The 19,734-nt window shown below is 40.6% G+C and overlaps 1 protein-coding gene across 2 annotated transcripts in view; it reads left to right on the top strand.

The window, feature by feature from the left end:
* The first annotated feature begins 15,154 nt into the window (after nucleotides 1-15,154).
* dock4b (dedicator of cytokinesis 4b) overlaps nucleotides 15,155-19,734 on the top strand; it is a 228,037-nt gene continuing 223,457 nt past the window's right edge. For both annotated transcript variants that reach the window (XM_072454830.1, XM_072454829.1), the window contains exon 1: nucleotides 15,155-15,248. In XM_072454830.1, coding sequence (XP_072310931.1) covers nucleotides 15,212-15,248 — 37 coding nt within the window. In that variant the 5' untranslated portion in view covers nucleotides 15,155-15,211. The remainder of the gene's footprint in view (nucleotides 15,249-19,734) is intronic.

The raw sequence follows: 19,734 nt of genomic DNA, 5'->3' as shown, positions 1-19,734 counted from the left end.
AGAGAGGGAGAGAGAGAGAGAGAGGGAGGGAGAGAGAGAGAGGGAGGGAGGGAAGGGAGGGAGCAATAGAGAGAGGGAGGGAGAGAGATAGATAGATAGAGAGAGGGAGGGGGACCGAACAAAAACATGAAAAGAGCAAACAGTATTCAGTGATAGTCTGCATGGGGCCAGTCTGTGGTTTTGACACATGTGAGTCAGACGCATGATTAAACTTAAAACAACATTATGTGGCATATGGGTTTCTGCTCTAGAAGAAGGTGGAGCCTAATATTCACCCCCCTCTTTCTCGCCCTCTGACCCATGCACTCCCCCTCCAGGAGGCGTGTCCAAATGTTTCGTAGCCGGATATAAGTCCAGCCGTCTCCCTTCAGGTGCATCAGCGCTTGTGTAACATGAAGAAGTTACTGTGCGTTATGGTTTTATTTCACACCTTGAGCCAATTGAATCATCTAATGTTTAAACTGAGGGTTTGGTTGAGTCATGGCCCATCACAGTCTTGTTTCCTGTTGTCTTGCCTTCCTCTCCTCCACAACTGCACTTTATTCTATTGTCTCTGATTGGTCCGTGGGGATGTTTATGAACTGAGACGTTTTGACTCTCATTCAAGAGTCATTCTCAATTTGTGGATCTAGTCTGAGGACTCAGATATTTATCCTCCTCTGAGCTGAGTAAGCTCTGCCCACCGGGGAACAACTCCTGATAATAGCCTCTTCTGTTTATCTATTTGTTTGTGCTGTTTTAAGTTTCCTTGTTTGTTACTGCACAAAAAGCTGTATCAACAAAGAAGGCAAGCAAACCACTCTTTAGAAGACAGTGAGGTGAAGACCACGTTTATTACCTTTTAAAGGGGGGCTACCTGACTTTAGTCTTGTAAATGAGTATATTTAGTGTGTAGTAAAAGCAGCACTCAACATTCACTTGTCCCTCAATTGTATTTCATGAAATACTTCGCTCCATGTCTGAGTGCTCAGGGAGTAGGTGGCTGTAGGAGCACACTGGCATTTCTTTCAAGTGGCTAACAGATACAGCCATTTATGACAACCATCTGTCCACCGTGTGTGTGTGTGTGTCTGTGTGTGTGTGTGCGCGCGCTCGTGTGTGTGTGTGTGTGAGTGTGTGTGTGTGTGCGTGCGATCGTGTGTGTGTGAGTGTGTGTGAGAGTGTGTGTGTGCGCGCTCGTGTGTGTGTGTGTGTGTGAGTGTGTGTGTGTGCGTGCGATTGTGTGCATGTGTGTGTGTGTGTGTGTGTGTGAGTGTGTGTGAGTGTGTGTGAGAGTGTGTGTGCGCGCGCTCGTGTGTGTGTGTGTGTGTTTGTGTGTGTGTGTGTGTGTGCGTGCGTGTGTGTGTGTTTGCGTGTGTGTGTGCGTGTTTGTGTGTGTGTGTGTGTGTGTTTGTGTGTGTGTGTGTGTGTGTGCGTGCGTGCGTGTGTGTGTGTTTGCGTGTGTGTGTGTGTGCGTGTTTGTGTGTGTGTGTGTGTGTGTGTAGCTTGAAGTTATGCCGCTGCTGGAGGTGCTGTGGGTGTTGGGGTCCAGGTGGCTGCATACAGTAATATTTCACCCACAGAGAGTAACAACACGGGGGCTGTGGGGGCACTGGGAGCCTGTTAGTCATAAGGAACATTGTCAAAGAAGCTCCAAACCGGCTGTGGCCACACACCAATACTGTGACATGGAGAGTGTTCGTCCAGTGTGCGGGTGAAAATGTACATCCACATACATTCAGTTCAATTTGATATAGTTAAAAATAGTAACACACATATTTTTCTCCATTACAGTAATTGTAATAGTAGTCTTCATACTGGTGTGAACCTCGGATGAAGCATATTTCCATCAAATTCTAGTGTAGAATGTCCTGATTCTATAGGAGTAATCACTATGTATTAACCATAATTGCACTATTACTTACCAAGCCATTTCTCTCTCATTACCACGCTCTATTGTGCTATGTTATGTGCTAAATTAGAGATAGACAAATGTATTTATTGGCCAATATTGTGCCGATATCTACACTTTTTAGCTTATTGGCATTATCTGTCATCTCCATGATGATTCGGCTGATCACCTGACTAAAGTATTGAACTTTAACTTTATTTTAACTCTTTAGTGCAAAGTGGATATTATACAAAATGTGACTTAGCTCTCTTTGCAGTCATAGAATTTGGTTAAAATGATCAAAATCTGCCTTACGTATCGGCCCAACTGTATTAGCAGAGATGATCAGCCATTGGTTCCCTAAATTAGTCATCTGGAGTGTGCATGTCTAGTGCATGCAAGTGTCTCCACAATTCAGTTTATAAAGTTATCAATGTATAGTTAATTGTCCAGATCAGCTGTTTAAGAGCCCGGACAGTCGGACGCAGTGACCCGCACTCGCGTCTGATCTTGTTAAGCCCATACCGAAGCATCTGGACGTGTGGGAGAGGCTTTTTGAACATGATACCTTCTGCTGGGGGGCTCGGGGTGACAAAGGGTCTGTTCAGACGATCCCTAAAGGAGCAGAAGGATGAAAAGCACCGCAGCGGGCTCTGTGCGGAGGGTCCCACGTTTTGAAACCACAGATACCGTTCGTCACACTGATTTAGAGTCGGGAGAAGGGGCGGGGCCGACGTTCATTACTTTATTTATATCTTTTCATCATCCCAATGGCAATATTTAGACAATATTATGACAATCCATCAGTAACGTGCTAAAATGTCCCGGTAAAATGTCTGAGGTTCAAGTATCTTCTTAACTTTTGTCCGAAGTTGGATGATTGATTGCTGCTCAGAGCCAGTTCTGTCATCGTGTCCTGAAGAAAGACACTTTACCCACATTGTCCAGTATAAATAAGGTTAAGGATGAAGTTAAGGTTAGCCTCTATTGTCCCCGTAAGAACGTTTGACCTCTACATTTGACGCATCCTTCAGTGTCACAGGGGAAACGTGTCAGGAGCGTTATAGACTCTAGATCTTGTGCCAGGCTCAATCAGGAGCTTTTACCTATTGTGCATGTTCTGGGGTAATGGGGGGAGGGGCCGGGAGTCGAACCCAGAACCTTATCGCTGTGATGGCTTTGAAGTTCCTCCAATCAATATATTGAGTTCTTCAATTCATTATTGATATTGCACGATACAAGACAAAGACAAAATGGCTGCACAATTACTCAAAATCGAATAGAAAAACTGACATTTTAATGGATGTAATGAGCAAATCTTTCCTCCACAAACAATAAAATATCCTGTTTCATTCTGCGTTATTCTGCTTGTCAGTTCATAGGCCAATTTCCGTCTTTTTGTCAAAAAAGACTGAAACAAATCTGTTTAAACAAATCTAATCGCAAAACTGGTCAGAAAAATTGCAATTCGATATTCTTCCCGAATTGTGCAGCACTACCACAAACTACTTTGAAATCTACCGTAATTTCTGGACTATAAGACGCACCTAAAAATCTTTAATTTTCCTAAAAAACGACAGTGCGCTTTATAATCCAGTGCGCCTTATATATGGATTAATTAATTAATCAATAAAGCGATTTTGTGTGGTAAACGTTTTGTTTTCGCTTAATGGGTCTTATAATCCAGTGCGTCTTATAGTGCGGAAAATACGATAATCTACAAATTTTCATCATTTATAACAGGAATTAATTTAAGATTATACGATTATTACCGGTAACTCTGAAAGCTTGATAGTCTGGCTAGATGATTTTAGAATTCTGCCACCATTTCTGTTCACTGAAGCAGGCTTATCTTGAGCTGGATAATCATTGAAGGCAAGGGCCGTATAAACTCCCACCGGCCCAGGAACCACCAATGTTCCTGTGCCCGACCCTGGACACGGAGTTTAGTGAAGGAAGATCCACTTGTTGATGTTAAATGTTTGCCTTTGAAGCTTCACAGGTTTTTTAAAAGTCTGAAAAAGTAACTGAATTTGTGTGTTTTTTTGCAAGACTCTCACAGTTTTTCAGCCGTTTGATTCCCAGAGCGAACACTGAAAACTGACAGGGCCCGTTTCTTGTTCGATAATTCACGTCTCGGTGCTTTTGTCTGCGGCTCGGGAATATCAAAACCAGAAAAGTCATCCGGCGTGCAGCGGTGTGAGCGGAGGATAAAAATGGAGAAGGGTGGTCTATTTTTACAACCAGCCACAACACAGTGAAAGAGAAGGTCTAGAGGAAAGAGAAAAGACTTTATACACAAGTCACTGAGCCTATTTGAGTTGGTTTTGTTCTCTCTTGTTCTCTATTTACTATTAGTGTCAGAATTGAAAGATATTTACCATGTGTAGAAAAATGCTGTGAATTCAATATTAAGTATTCATATAAATACTACAAATACTAATGAGAATTTTGTGCATAAAATTGCACGTGACGGATTCAATGTTTGGTTTTACTGTAAGAGTTTACAAAAAAAAATCTTGCCTATAAATTGTTCCTTGTTTGACAATTTTGGATAAATGTATAATTTTACATTCTGGTTGGACAAATTTAGAGGCAACTCCATAAAGTAAATGACTATTTACATAATTTACATCCATTATCTTCAGCTTTATCCGGCGCCTGGTCGCAGGGGCAGCAGTCTAAGCAGGGGCTCCCAAACTTCCCTCACCCCAGACACTTCCAGAACAGATGCCCGGAGTAGCAGTAGCCGCTGCTCCTCCACCGCTCGACGTGGAGGAGTAGCGACTCTACTCCGAGCTCCCCCCGTGTGGCTGAACTCCTCACCCTGTCTCTAAGGGAGCGCCCAGCCACCCGGCGGAGGAAACTCATTTTGACCGCTTGTATCCGCGATCTTGTCTTTTCGGTCATTACCCAAAGCTCATGACCATAGGTGAGGTCAGAACGTAGACTGACCGGTAAATCGAGAGCTTTGCCTTTCGTCTCAGCTCCTTCTTCACCACAACAGTTCATACTCGTTCCATCCTTCCCTCACTTGTAACGCAATAGTAATGATTGGTTGATTCATATCCTTTTTAGAACACAAAATTATTATAAATATTTAGCACAGGTCAATAATAATATCAAACAAAGTAGTTGGGAAAAATAATATTATATTCACTTTTTTATGCCAGATATTTCCCCCTCCAGTGAAGTGTCATGAATCTTGCATTTGAACATTTTAAAACAGCCTAATCCCCATTCAAAACTCTGCTTCTAATACACTGTATGACTGTGTACCATTGTGCATCAATTCACATGGTCGGTCGGTTGTGAATAGGCTTTTATGGGCAGATTATATCCTTAAAGGAATTACATGACGCGGAGTAAGCGAGTGGATTATCCTTCTCTACGGAAAGCTACTGCGCCAAAACCTTTGAGAAAAAAGGCAAAGCAATTAAGACCTCCGTCCCTGTAGGAGTATTCATTATAGAGGTATTAATACGTTTTCATTCTAATAGTTGAAGTAGCAGAATACATGGTACAATTGAGTTTGTCTTTCGCAGTTACAGTGCTACGCTGCAGGCTTAGCCCATATTTCATTAAAGTTGATGGTTAAGAGTTGGTTAAGTCTTGGTTTATTACTTGCTTAGCTCTGGTTTGATCTTGACTTAGTTCTGGTTTAGTCTGAATTACTGGAAGTCAATATTTATGCTACAGAAGCTGGTTTAGTCCTGTTTTATCACTGCCGTGTTTAGTCCTGACTTTATCCTGAGTTTATCCTGGTTTAGTCCTGAGTTTATCCTGGTTTAGTCCTGAGTTTATCCTGGTTTAGTCCTGAGTTTATCCTGAGTTTATCCTGGTTTAGTCCTGAGTTTATCCTGGTTTAGTCCTGAGTTTATCCTGAGTTTATCCTGGTTTAGTCCTGAGTTTATCCTGGTTTAGTCCTGAGTTTATCCTGAGTTTATCCTGGTTTAGTCCTGAGGTTATCCTGGTTTAGTCCTGAGTTTATCCTGAGTTTATCCTGGTTTAGTCCTGAGTTTATCCTGAATTTAATCCTGAGTTTATCCTGGTTTAATCCTGAGTTTATCCTGAGTTTATCCTGGTTTAGTCCCAAATTTATTCTGGTTTAATCTTGAGTTTATCCTGGTTTAGACCTGAGTTTATCCTGGTTTAGTCCTGAGTTTATTCTGGTTTAGTCCTGAGTTTATCCTGAGTTTAATCCTGAGTTTATCCTGGTTAAGCCCCGAGTTTATCCTGGTTTAGTCCCGAGTTTATCCTGGTTTAATCCTGAGTTTATCCTGGTTAAGTCCCGAGTTTATCCTGGTTTAGTCCCGAGTTTATCCTGGTTTAATCCTGAGTTTATCCTGGTTAAGTCCCGAGTTTATCTTGGTTTAGTACTGGGATTGTCCTTGATTGGTACAAGTTTGATTTTGACTTCCTGCTTTAGTCTGGATTAGTTTTATTACTACTATAGCCCTGATTTAATCCTAGTGTATTCATGCATTTGTCCTGTTTGTTTTTGGTTTGATTTTTTTATTCCAAGTTTATGACCGAGTTATTTCACAAGTTTAACCGTTCCTCAGTAGCTTTATGAAATCAAACTTTCTGAAGAAAAAAGTTATAATATTGGCATAAATTGAACTGAAATTACTCATTATAGCCGCCTTACGATTTTTTTGTTCTTATCATCGATTGACATTCCCATTCCAACATTAGACCTGGATTACATATTTCTTAGATTATTAGACGATACGAATAGTAGCGGTGTAGCTCTTAGTCCAGATTTAGCCTTATATTTACACTTCCTGTTTAGTTCTGTTTCAACCCTCGGAATTGACGCCATTGTAAACTAAAACGTGCCACAGTGTATATATTGTATATCGCAGCGGTGTGAAATCACAGCTTCATTGTATTCCTCATAAACCGTGCGTCTATATTTAGAGCGGCGTCGAACGCGAGGACGCCGCCCGCTGTGAGAGCTGCACGAGGCGTATGCCGTTCATCCATCTGATTCCATCAAACGGATCGGGACGCAAAGTCTGTGATGTTACCATATTTTTCGGACTGTAAGTCGCACCGGAGTATAAGTCGCACCAGCCAAAAAATGCATAATAAAGGAGAAGTATAAGTCGCATTTTTGGGGGAAATTGATTTGATAAAATCCAAGACCAAGAACAGACATTTCATCTTGAAATGCAATTTAAAATAATAACAGATGAGAGAACATGGTGAATAGGTGTACGTATGCTAACGCTAACACCTTCAGCTACATGAGGCACAGACAGAACTGTGGTAAGTGTCTGGTATGTTAACGTAACATATTAACAGTTATTCAGATAACTATAGCATAAAGAACATGCTAACAAGTTTACCAAAGCATCATTTTACCCCAAATCACTAAATCCACTGAATTCTTCTTCCTCTGTGTCACTTCTAAACAACTCCACAAACTCCAGAGGTAGAGGAAGTGCAGATTCTTCTTCTGCGTCGCTTAGAGCCTAGAGCGCCCTCTTGTGGTTGCCAGTGTGAAAATACGAATAATATCACATAAGTCGCTCTGGAGTATAAATCGCACCCCGGCCAAAACTATGAAAAAAGGTGCGACTTATAGTCCGGAAAATACGGTACTCTCCACAAGCAAATGGTCACTAGATGAGCTGGACCGCTTTGCCAAACGAGCTGATGTAATTTTATTTGTAAAACATTTTGACAATCAGTTTTAATCATAATATTACTTTCAGTCTATATTTGGTGATGAAATTCCACGCCAATTTAGTCAATTCAGGGCGTGTTCACATTGTCGTTATCTTGGTTCTAAATTGAGTCCATTTTCGCCCTTATAAGGACTTGGTTTAGTCCAGGTTTGGTTCTGATCTAGTCCAGGTTTAATTTCTGGTTTAGTCCAAATTTGGATGTGGTTAATGTGACGAAAGTAAAGTCTAAATCTGTATTGTAATGGATCTATTTTCTTATCCCTTTTTTTAATGCTTTATTAGTTGACCTTTTTTTTTTGCCATCACTGATTTTTATTTGGAATTTCTTTATTTTAATCTGATTTAATGTAAGGCAAATTAATCCATTTAAAGTTAATTTTCTCTGTATATTCTGAATATGTCTGAATGTTGGTCTGTGGGAATTGAATTATCTAAGAGCGAAAAGTGCTGCCAAAAAGCTGCTGTTATCAAAGCTGTTATCAACACTTTAAAAACATGCATATATGATACTCAGGGTAAATAAATATGTCCGATTTGCTGTTTGAAAAAGAGTTTGAGACATTTATAGTGTTATCAGCAAACGCAGAGAACCGAATACTCCACCTCCAAGTCATATTTCCCGGAAAACCATTACAAGGTTGAAAAAAAGTGAATGAAAAGTACATGAAAAAATGCTACAAACCTCTTCACTCCGTCTCTCTTTTGACCCGGGACAGTTTGATTGATGCGCCGCAGCTGTTTGGCTTATTCGTGGTAACGGGGCAGAAGATGAAACGCTTCTGTGCGGTTCGAGATGCAGGAAGCGCCGGGTAATCTTGGCGACCCATCTGGAGCCGCGGGGGCCTCCGTGACGACGACCATCTCCGCCGCGGCTTCTTCATATTCAGGAGGCGCTCGCCGTCGCGCTGACGAAACACACGGGAAACGTCTCTGCGAGTGACGATACGCGAAAGTGGCAGAAGAGATGAAAGGAGTATAAGCCTGACCGTCAAACGTATGCGTGACCTCTGCCACTCTGCACTCACTCGGCGCTCACTTAGCAGTCGCTCGGCAGGCGCTCCATCACTCTATATTAGTCCTGGTGACAAGACACAGGAAGACACAACATTGCGACATAACATTTGCTATTAATATCTAGAGACAGATGGGCCAAACTATACTTTACAACGACACTTTTAATATACGGAATGTAGAGGAAGAATGTTGTCAAGTTGCAGGGTGCATTTCAGTTTAGAGGTAGCCTATGAAGTAATCAAAAGAAAGAAAAAAAGTGTAAAAAGCAGTGGTTCTACTTTTTGGAGCAGTTTTTGTTGTAAACCCTGACGTAGTCCAGTCTGATTTGACCTCTGACCTAGTCCAGAGATGGTTGGTTATAATACTGGTTAAGTCCTGAGTTAGTCCTGGCTGGGTTTAGTCTTGTGTAGTTTGATATGAAGAGTTTGCCCCGCCCACTCTCTGTTCAAATGCAGGAGGATTTGAGTTTGTAGTTCATATATTGTGACAGCTCACAATACTACTGTAGTGAGAGTTTTTACTATAAGATAAGATAAGATAAGATAATCCTTTATTGTCCACACATGGGGAAATTTCATTGTTGCAACGCAGGTAGATACAGAGGAAAAGAACAGATCACTTATAGGAAGTTTAAAAAACACTCTCAATAGAAGAACTCTTATGAACAAAAAACTCCTCTAGACAAAACCTCCCATTTCCCAACAAGGGATGGAGGGGAAAAATAATAAAGATAAAATAAATAAATACCATTGCATGTGATCACGACAGTAATTGCACATGAATATGTGTCACGACAGTAATTGCACATGAATTGCACAGTAATTGCACATGAATATGACAGTATTGCGAGTGTTCAGGACTAACAGTGTTTGTTATAAACTCTGACAGCAGCAGGAAGGAAAGACCTGCGAAATCTCTCCTTCACACAGCGAGGTGATTACCGTATTTTCCGGAGCACCAGCCAAAAAATGCATAATAGAGAAGAAAAAACATATATAAGTCCCACTGGAGTATAAGTCGCCTTTTTGGGGGAAATTTATTCGATCAAATCCAAGACCAAGAACAGACATTTCATCTTGAAATGCAATTTAAAACAGATTAGAGAACATGGTGAATAGGTGTACGTATGCTAACGCTAACACCTTCAGCTACATGAGGCACAGACAGAACTGTGGTAAGTGGCTGGTATGTTAACGTAACATATTAACAGTTATTCAGATAACTATAGCATAAAGAACATGCTAACAAGTTTACCAAAGCATCAGTTTTACCCCAAATCACTAAATCCATTGAATTCTTCTTCCTCTGTGTCACTTCTAAACAACTCCACAAACTCCAGAGGTAGAGGAAGTGCTGATTCTTCTTTTGCGTTGCTTAGAATTTATCACATACAAGTCGCTCTGGAGTATAAGTCGCACCCCGGCCAAACTATGAAAAAAGGTGCGACTTAAAGTCCGGAAAATACGGTACATTATTCGGTTATTGCTGCATCCGAACTTACCAGGTATTTGTTTCGTTTGTTGTTGTTGGACCATGTGCTTTACTGCTCAGTTAATCCACCTGTAAATCACGGGCGTCCGTAATCGTGTTTGATTACGTACGTCTTTGAAAAGTACTGTCAAAGTGAGTGGTCCTGGCGGGCAAACTGAAAGTGTGAATCCTATTTGAATCTTTTTGACTGTGATTCCATTGAATAAGAAAATAGAGAAGTGGGAACTATGGGGTTTTCCTCAAATGTTCTGTTTTATGACTCACAATTCATGGAAAATATAGACGTTTACAAGATTAGATTACACCAAATTTATCTGTACTATTTCGGAAGCCACTGTTTCTTTATCGAGACAAACACCATTTCCTCCTCCTTGATGGGACCGATCCATGGGGTTTTTCCTTTCACTTTGTGCCCCGCCTAATGATTTATTCATACGTAGAGAACATTCCTCTATAGCTTACAATGCACCCCCAACCCCCAACAACCTCTGATCACAAATATCAAAATACTGTACAATCTAAACCAGCGTTACATTTAGAGCCGCCCTAATATGTATGTTTTGTATTGTATTTGCATGGGGGAAACATGGCCTGGATAAAAAAGGCAAGACAACCCTGCACTAGCGTTACTTTTCAGGGGATGTCCTTTCATAATTCACTATATAAACTACAAAGGTGTGTGGTTAAACGTCACGCAAAGAGAGGAGGGAGAAAAAAAGGGCGCATTTGACACTTCAAAGCGATAATGTTTTTGCCACAGAGGAAAAGACCTTGATAGAATAAGCCTTTACGGAAAGGCTTTGTACTCAGGTAGAATACACCGGTCTGATGAGGCAGAGAGAGGGAGTGACATGTTTGATAATCCATCTGTGGCCTGGAAGTGACATTTAAACGCTTCAATAATTTGCCTTTTTCTCTAGTCGCCGCGGCACTATTTAGAAATTGTATGTGGATGTATTAAATAGTGATGACGGCTCATAAAAAAATGTGTGACATTTGAGGAGACTCGCCCACAGCAACAGCAGCAGAGTCACGCTAACACGGAGAAGATAGAAGCAGAGCTGCAACTGGTCTCTCATCTGGTCTCTCATCTGGTCTTCACTGGACTTTACTGGTCTTCACTGGTCTCTCAATGGTCTCTCATCTGGTCTTCACTGGTCTTTACTGGTCTTCACTTGTCTTCACTGGTCACTCATCTGATCTCTCAATGGTCTCTCATCTGGTCTTCACTGGTCTCTCATCTGGTCTTTACTGGTCTCTCATCTGGTCTCTCATCTGATCTCGCATCTGGTCTCTCATCTAGTCTCTCATCTGGTCTTTACTGGTCTTTACTGGTTTCTCATCTGGTCTCTCATCTGGTTTCTCATCTGGTTTCTCATCTGAGCTTCATTGGTTTCTCATCTAGTCTTCACTGGTCTCTCATCTGGTCTTCACTGGTCTCTCATCTGGTCTTCACTGTTCTCTCATCTGGTCTTCACTGTTATCTCATCTGGTCTTTACTGGTCTCTCATCTGGTCTCTCATCTGGTTTCTCATCTAGTCTCTCATCTGGTCTTTACTGGTCTTTATTGGTCTTTACTGGTCTCTCATCTGGTCTCTCTTCTGGTCTCTCATCTGGTCTTTCATCTGGTCTCTCATCTGGTCTCTCATCTGGTCTCTCATCTGGTCTCTCATCTGGTCTTTCATCTGGTCTCTCATCTGGTCTCTCATCTGGTCTTTCATCTGGTCTCTCATCTGGTCTCTCATCTGGTCTTTCACCTGGTCTCTCATCTGGTCTTCACTAGTCTCTCCTCTGGTCTCTCATCTAGTCTCTCATCTGGTCTTTACTGGTCTTTACTGGTCTCTCATCTAGTCTCTCATCTGGTCTCTCATCTGGTCTTTCATCTGGTCTCTCATCTGGTCTTCACTGGTCTTTACTGGTCTCTCATCTAGTCTCTCATCTAGTCTCTCATCTGGTCTCTCATCTGGTCTTTCATCTGGTCTCTCATCTGGTCTTCACTGGTCTTTACTGGTCTCTCATCTGGTCTCTCATCTAGTCTCTCATCTAGTCTCTCATCTGGTCTCTCATCTGGTCTCTCATCTGGTCTCTCATCTGGTCTTCACTGGTCTCTCCTCTGGTATCTCATCTAGTCTCTCCTCTAGTCTCTTATCTAGTCACCCCATCTGGTCTCTCATCTGGTCTCTCATTTAGTCTCTCTTCTGGTTTCTCATCTGGTCTCTCATCTGGTCTCTCATCTAGTCTCTCATCTGGTCTCTCCTCTGGTCTCTCCTCTGGTCTCTCATCTGGTCTCTCATCTGGTCTCTCATCTAGTCTCTCATCTGGTCTCTCCTCTGGTCTCTCATCTGGTCTCTCATCTGGTCTCTCATCTGGTCTCTCATCTAGTCTCTCATCTGGTCTCTCCTCTGGTCTCTCCTCTGGTCTCTCATCTGGTCTCTCATCTGGTCTCTCATCTAGTCTCTCATCTGGTCTCTCCTCTGGTCTCTCATCTGGTCTCTCATCTGGTCTCTCATCTAGTCTCTCATCTGGTCTCTCCTCTGGTCTTTCCTCTGGTCTTCACTGGGCCCCATGTATTTTTCATCCACTCCCCGCTCAGACCACTGTTGAGGAAAGTCTTTGTAGTACAAGATCATGTTTTGCAATAAGCCAAGGACACTGCTGTCAGCTCACTTCATATTGTATGTTTTTCATGTATCTAATATTGAACTATAATATAAGTAGAACACCGGTTTACATTTTGTTCATTGTGAAACTCCATATTGACCTAAAAGGGCTAAATAATAGAAACGGGGCCATTGACTTCCTGTAAACGGCCATAGCAAACATGTTTTTTTTAAGTGACTATGTGACATTTTACAACCTCACGTGTATCACTCGGAGTCCGATTCTTTCCATATAATCACGACTAAGTCCAGGGGTGTGTGGATAGGGACTATAAAGGATTACTCAAACATGCAGGAATCAATCAAAACACAACTCAAGAGTTCCTACTGTGAACACAATAAATAGGGCATACTTCAGGGGGGGAAATGGAGTGGAAAAAAACTAATTAAACTCATGGTGAGGAAACATTGTTGCTGATTCTGATTGAGCTTATTAAAGTTAATTTTGCAGTATATGTTCCCTCTAATCAAACCCTTAGAGATGCTCTCATCATGATCATTCAGTTGTATGATAGATAGATAAACAATATATATTTTATGCTTGTTTCTAGTCTACATAATGACAATAATCTACAGCCACACTGAATTTCTGCACAAACTACGTTACCCAGCATGCTTTGTTGATTTCCCCGCCCCCTCTACGAGATGTCAATGGTGCTGCGTTCAGGAACAGCTGCAGCCTTTTCATGCAAATCAGTGTGAGTAAATGGCCTTCACTTAAGCTAAACATCCCATATGGTTTGTTGTGATGATGGTGTTCCACTCCTATGCATTGATGGGTCAGAAACGAGCGCGTAAAAGTACAGAATTAGTAGTTATAGCCGTGTAATGTTAGAGTATACTGGTAAAATAGGGCTAAAAAATGTCCCACATAAGATACACCTAGATAAATTAGATAAACCACATAGAGTTTAGGATTGTGACAGCACTAATCATAGCATTGTCAGTTAGCCTAATGTAAAATCAATAGCTTATTGCTCAAATTAGCATTCATCAAAAAGTATTCGAACACTGTATATTGATAAATGGCTGAGCCACTACTGGTAATTACATTTATCAGGTTATTGCATGGCTTTTTAGATAACTTTTTTTTTTTTTTTTTTAACATTGTTTTGGCAAATGTAGCTCAATGCACGTTTAGCACACAAACAACAAACATGGCAGATTTCTACGGTAAGTGACGTTCCACCCTGAGCTTTATTAGAAACAATAAAATATTGCTCTTAAAGTGTATGTTAAATGTATCTACGTGTAATTTTGTGGCTAAATGACCTGGTTGTGCCACAACCACTTTGCCTTAAATGGCTATGCTAGGAAATGTTTATTTTTGACAGTTTAGTTAATTTTTTTCACAACCAGGGTACGGATAGGTTTAAGTGCCTATGACAGGTTTGACGAAGTTTTATATATTTAAAATTTAACCAAAAGTTATGCAAATTTTTATCCCAGAATAGCAAAATTTTTAGGTTTATGATTTCACTTCCTGTTTGTAATTGACATGACACTAGGAAATTACCCAGCAAACACTGGGCCAAAACTCATCTAACGGCACCATTTTTTTAATTGGACAAATTAAAATGTATGGGAGCGACTTTATCAAAAAGAAGTTTATTTTGTGTAAACGTTGTCTGGAATGAGTGTACCTAGTGTGATGTCACTTCCTGCCATTTTCTACAGCTTTTTCAGTTCAAGTTTTCTCTTCAAATACCTGCTCGATTGGTGTAAAACATAATTCATGTGTACAACAGCTATCACCAAACCAAGTTCCTATGTTTGTGAATTATGTTCATTGGCAATGGCAATGCACTTTTTTTTCTGATTGTGATTCAATTATGAAATTTCCCCATGTGGGACAATAAAGGAATATCTTATTCTAAATACACCAAATAAAGAAATGACAGGTTTTGTAGAGTTTTTGTTTATAAGAGTTTTGTTTATAAGAGTGTTTTTTAAACTTCCTATAAGTTATCTGTCCTTTTCCTCTGTATCTACCTACGTCGCAGCAATGAAATTTCCCCATGTGTGGACAATAAATGAATATCTTATCTTAAAGTAAAAAAATAAATGAATAAAAAGTAAATCTTAAAAACCTGTCATACGCTTGTCGTAGGATTTTGAGACAGGTTTTCTAATTGTAGAACACCGTTTGAAAAAAAAATAAAATAAAAGAGAGACGATTTTGCGTTTGACCTTTACGACGGTCGCGTTTCCCACCGCCCGTGAACGCAGCACGCGTCGCTCTCGCCGCTCCGCGCTCCGCTCCTCCGGCAGCAGCAGCAGCAGCAGCAGCAGCAGCGGCAGAAGAAGAGGCGGTAGCGGCGGTCGCGGCGCTGCTTTCTCTCCCCGTCCCGACCCCCCGAACAATGCCCGCTGCCACACACCGGAGAACGGGAGCTCGCCAGTAGCATGACTCCGCGGACACGTACGGACCTCCGCTTTCTTTCCGCCGCTTCTCCGCGCGAGCACGTAAACGCGTAAACATGTGGATACCTACGGAACACGACAAATACGGCGTCGGTAAGTTCATTCTCCTCTTCTTCTGACGGTTACGGCTGCTCCCGTCTGTCCCGCTTCACGCCGCTGCAGAACATCATCATTGTGCATTGTGGATGATTTGTGCGGTGCTTTTATTTATTTTTTTAAATTGCGCGTAAAACGTGCCAGTGTGCGTCTATTTATTTATTTATTTATTATTAATTTATTTATTATTTTCCCCCCTCCCGTAGTAGCATCTCTGTTCCGAGCAGTCCGTGATGGGATAGTAGGTTTCTCGCAATGTTTTTTAAAATATTTAATTTAATTTAATTTCATGCTCTGTCGACGTATTTGATTAGTCTTCGTGCACGTTTTGAGTGTTTTTTAGCGTTTTTTTTTTTTTTTGCGAATTAGAAAAACGCTGGGAGATCATTAAGCCCCGTCTGCAATTATCATCCCCCCCACACAACACATATTTCATTATGAAGAATGAAAAAAAAAAAAAAGCTTGACAACCTCGAGAGATGGAGAGAGAGATGCAGAAAGAGGCATTCGGGGGTCCTGTAAAATGTGTGTGATATACTGTGCATTGTTACATTGTTCCAGACTGGAGAGACCACCACAGGCATCACAGTGAGACAAACACAACCAGCCACATAAACACAAGAGACGCGTCCCAAAGACGCACAAACGCACAGACGCACTCCTGTTGTGGTAGAAATGTGCGCTTGTGTCAGTCTTAAAGCGGTGAAAAGAGCTCATTGAGACACCGGAGTCGAGAGGAGGCGTTTAAATGTCTCATCATCATATCCCCCCGGAGGACGTTGGGGTCTGCTCAGCGTCTCTGTGCGCGCCACGCTCGCTCCGGTGGTCCTGAGAGTGGGCAATGTTCATCAAAATCAACACATATCGATGGCCTGTCTGTGTTTTTAGAGTGTCGATAACCATGTGCAGGCAGTTTTAACAGTGCATCGATGTGGGAATGTGTTAAAAAACGTAAATGGACCTCGACGTTGACCGCTGAGGTGCAGAAATGTCACTTTATACGTTTTGTTTTTGGAGAAAACGCCGGATTTTTCAGGTCATTTTTACTCAATGTTCTAGTTTTGACAAAGCGACAATTACGACGTTATACGTTTTCTTTTTTAACTGTCTCCCTCGTCTACTCGTAACGGCAAGCAACAATTTTTGCATTTGGAATTGCGTATTTTCCGGAGTATAAGTCGCACTAGAGTATAAGTCGCACCAGCAAAAAAAAAAAAGCTTAATAGAGAAGAATAGAACATATATAAGTCGCACTGTAGTATGAAATGCGGTTGCAAGTGTGAAAATAACAAATAATATCACATATAAGTCGCTCCTAAGTCGTACCCCGGCCAAAACTATGAAAAAAGGTGCGACTTATAGTCTGGAAAATATGGTATTTTTTTGTTTTACAGCGTTATCAAGGCTTTAAAAAACAAACAAACATTAAAAATAAAAAAATAAAAAGATGAATAAATAAATAACATCTATCTAGTCACACGAATTGAAGAAGCTACTTGGATGAGTAGTAAAACATCTTCACTCGTCCAATTGACAAAAACACAATTTCTTTAACTTCTATACCTTTTTTAGACTACTTTTTTACTCCGATGCACATTTCCAGTTGCTTATTGTTAAAAAATATATAAAAAATTGTCCACTGAGCCTGCTCTTTTCCATATCCGATCATCCTCAGCTGTAACAACAAACCTCGCTCGCTTCTGTCGGGTAATTGTTGCTTACAGCGTCCAAAAACGCCACTTTGCTCCGCGCCGACTGGCCTCACTCGACCGCATTGAACTCAAAAAACCCGCCTCCGTCGCGACCCGGCTCGTGCACTGCTTCTTATTCACTTTGGAAAATTCTTGCGTCTAATAGACTCGTTCCTCTGCCTTTTTTCTTTCCCTCTTCGTGCACTTTGAATCACGACCCCGATCGCTAAGCACTTACGTTATAATATGCTTAATCCTTGCGCTGGACTGTTCACCCCAGAGCACTTGAGCGTCACCAATTTCGATAAGCCTCCTTATGTTTATTGAATTCTCCTTAATCCCATTTCTTGACCGTCTGTATTCACTGGATAGAAAAAATATATAAAAAAAATACACATTTATTTGAAAAACGTTGACACCAGCTTTTGACCCAGAGCTGCTAAAAAGCCTGTTTTTCATTGCGATTGGTTGTGATTTCTCTCGTTAACATGCTCTAGCAGCAGAAGTACGCTCATTTATGGCCTGATTTGTTGAGGAAGGAACTAAGCTGTTTTCCTGTTGTGAAATGTAGGTTACATTATGACACATGTGTGCGCACGGACGCTGCTCAGGCATAACTTAAGCAACGTTTCAACAAGCGACAACGAGCACTTAGCATATTGTAGGAGACATTTAGTGGGCGAGGTTGTCCTGGCTTTTTTGAAAATCTCTGGGCCAAAGCGCAAGGCAAGATAATTAAAAAGTGTTAAAGTAAACTGCACATTTATTTGCAAAAAGAAGAATAAACTCTCAAAACTACAGCTTATTCAGTGCGTTCTCCTTTCTGCTGTGCTCCATATCCAGCCATATATTACCAATAAAAGTATTTGTTATTGAATAAAAATATATGTTGAATAAAACCAAATTTACTAAACAGTTACAATCCTGCAGCACGATTCATTATTTATCTGCTTTTACCAAATTTACCTTGGTTCATCTCCAGTCACAATAACATTTTTGGACACTTCCTCCTGTTGAAGACCATTTATAATTCTGTAAAACCCATGATGAACCCTTTTCTAAACGTATTCAAGGTATATACCACTTGAGCTTGGGCGAAATAACACACATTACAATGACAATAGCACGTTATAATGAGTCATTTGTGATTATTCAGCTCTTATGTTGTCAGACTGTACCATCAGGAGATCACGTGTTCCTCCATTTGCTGTGGACGATAAGCTACAAACGATATGTCATGGTTTTCTCTGTGACAAATAACAAGTTTGGGGACCAATCGCATGCTAGTCTTACTCCTCTTTAAAAATTGCCATTACATACATAAAAGCTATACATTTAAAAAACACACCGTAATAAGATTGTTATAGTTGCCTATTATAAGTATATAAAATCAGTCTTACTTTGTAACATGTTCATTTGATCATCTGCAGTAATTGTGAAGTTTGAAGTCTTTTTAAAGTGTGTATGACAGGTTTTTACACTTTTCTAATTTTGACTTTATTTGGTGTATTTGTACTTGTTGTACATATAAATTATAGTTTTACACCAATCGAGCAGGTATTTGTGGAGAAAACGTTGAAAAATCTGTAGAAAATGACAGGAAGTGACATCACAGCAGGAATGGTCAAAGTTTATGCAGAATTTACACAAAAGAAACTACAACATTTTTGACACTCTAAACATTAATTCAACAAAATTAGTCGCTCATATATTTTCATTTGTCAAATAAAAACAATTGTGACATTAGATAGGTTTTTGCCCAGTGTTTGCTGGGCAATTTCCTAGTGTGATGTCATCAACTACAAACAGGAAGTGACATTATAAACCTAAAAAAATTGCTATTCTGGGATAACATTTTTATAATGATTAACAAAATGTTACATACATAAATCTCTTTTAGTTCAATGGGTCTTCAAACCTGTCAGAGGCACTTTAAGTTTATATTTAACTTCAGTCGTACGTGCGGCGAAGAGGAGCTGATGAAATACGGCTCTATAAAACACAGACTTTATCAAATTTGTCTTGGCACGTCGCCACGGGGATCGGATCACCATTTCATTTTGATCTCCCAGGCTCACCTGCCACTATAGGCCAAGTAAATATGAGAATCTTTTAATACATCCACCAATAAGTCATGTAACGGGCCTTCTATTGTACAGTTCTATCACACATTGATTTATTACCGCATTTTCTGTACTATAAGTCACACCGGAGTATAGGTCGCACCAGGCAAAAAATGCATAATAGAGAATAAAAAAACATAACACCTTCAGCTACATGACACACTGACAACAAACAGTGGTAAGTGTCTGGTATGTTAACATGACATATTAACAGTTATTCAGAAAACTATAGCATAAAGAACATGCTAACAAGTTTACCAAAGCATCAGTTTTACCCCAAATCACTAAATCCATTGAATTCTTCTTCTGTGTCACTTCTAAACAACTCCACAAACTCCAGAGGTAGAGGAAGTGCAGATTCTTCTTCTGCGTCGCTTAGAGCCTAGAGCGCCCTCTTGTGGTTGTCAGTGTGAAAATAATTAACATGTGAAATGCGGTTGCCAGTGTGAAAATAACGAATAATATCACATATAAGTCGCTCTGGAGTATAAGTCTCACCCCGGCCAAACTATTAAAAAAGGTGCGACTTATTGTCCGGAAAATACAGTATGTCTCTTCTGTTCAAATCCTCCACATTGGGTCTTGCTTGTGTTTTTTGGCGGATACCTTGCGTGCTTTATTGGGTGATCATTAAGCTGCGTATTGAATTGTCATCTATAAATGTCCAGT

Source organism: Eucyclogobius newberryi, unplaced genomic scaffold, assembly GCF_026437365.1.
Source record: "Eucyclogobius newberryi isolate DKJ021-1_F unplaced genomic scaffold, fEucNew1.0.hap1 SCAF_2, whole genome shotgun sequence".
In the NCBI taxonomy this organism is placed as follows: domain Eukaryota; kingdom Metazoa; phylum Chordata; class Actinopteri; order Gobiiformes; family Gobiidae; genus Eucyclogobius; species Eucyclogobius newberryi.
The sequence above is the reverse complement of the archived record's forward strand: the minus strand, read 5'-3'. Positions and strand labels throughout refer to the sequence as shown.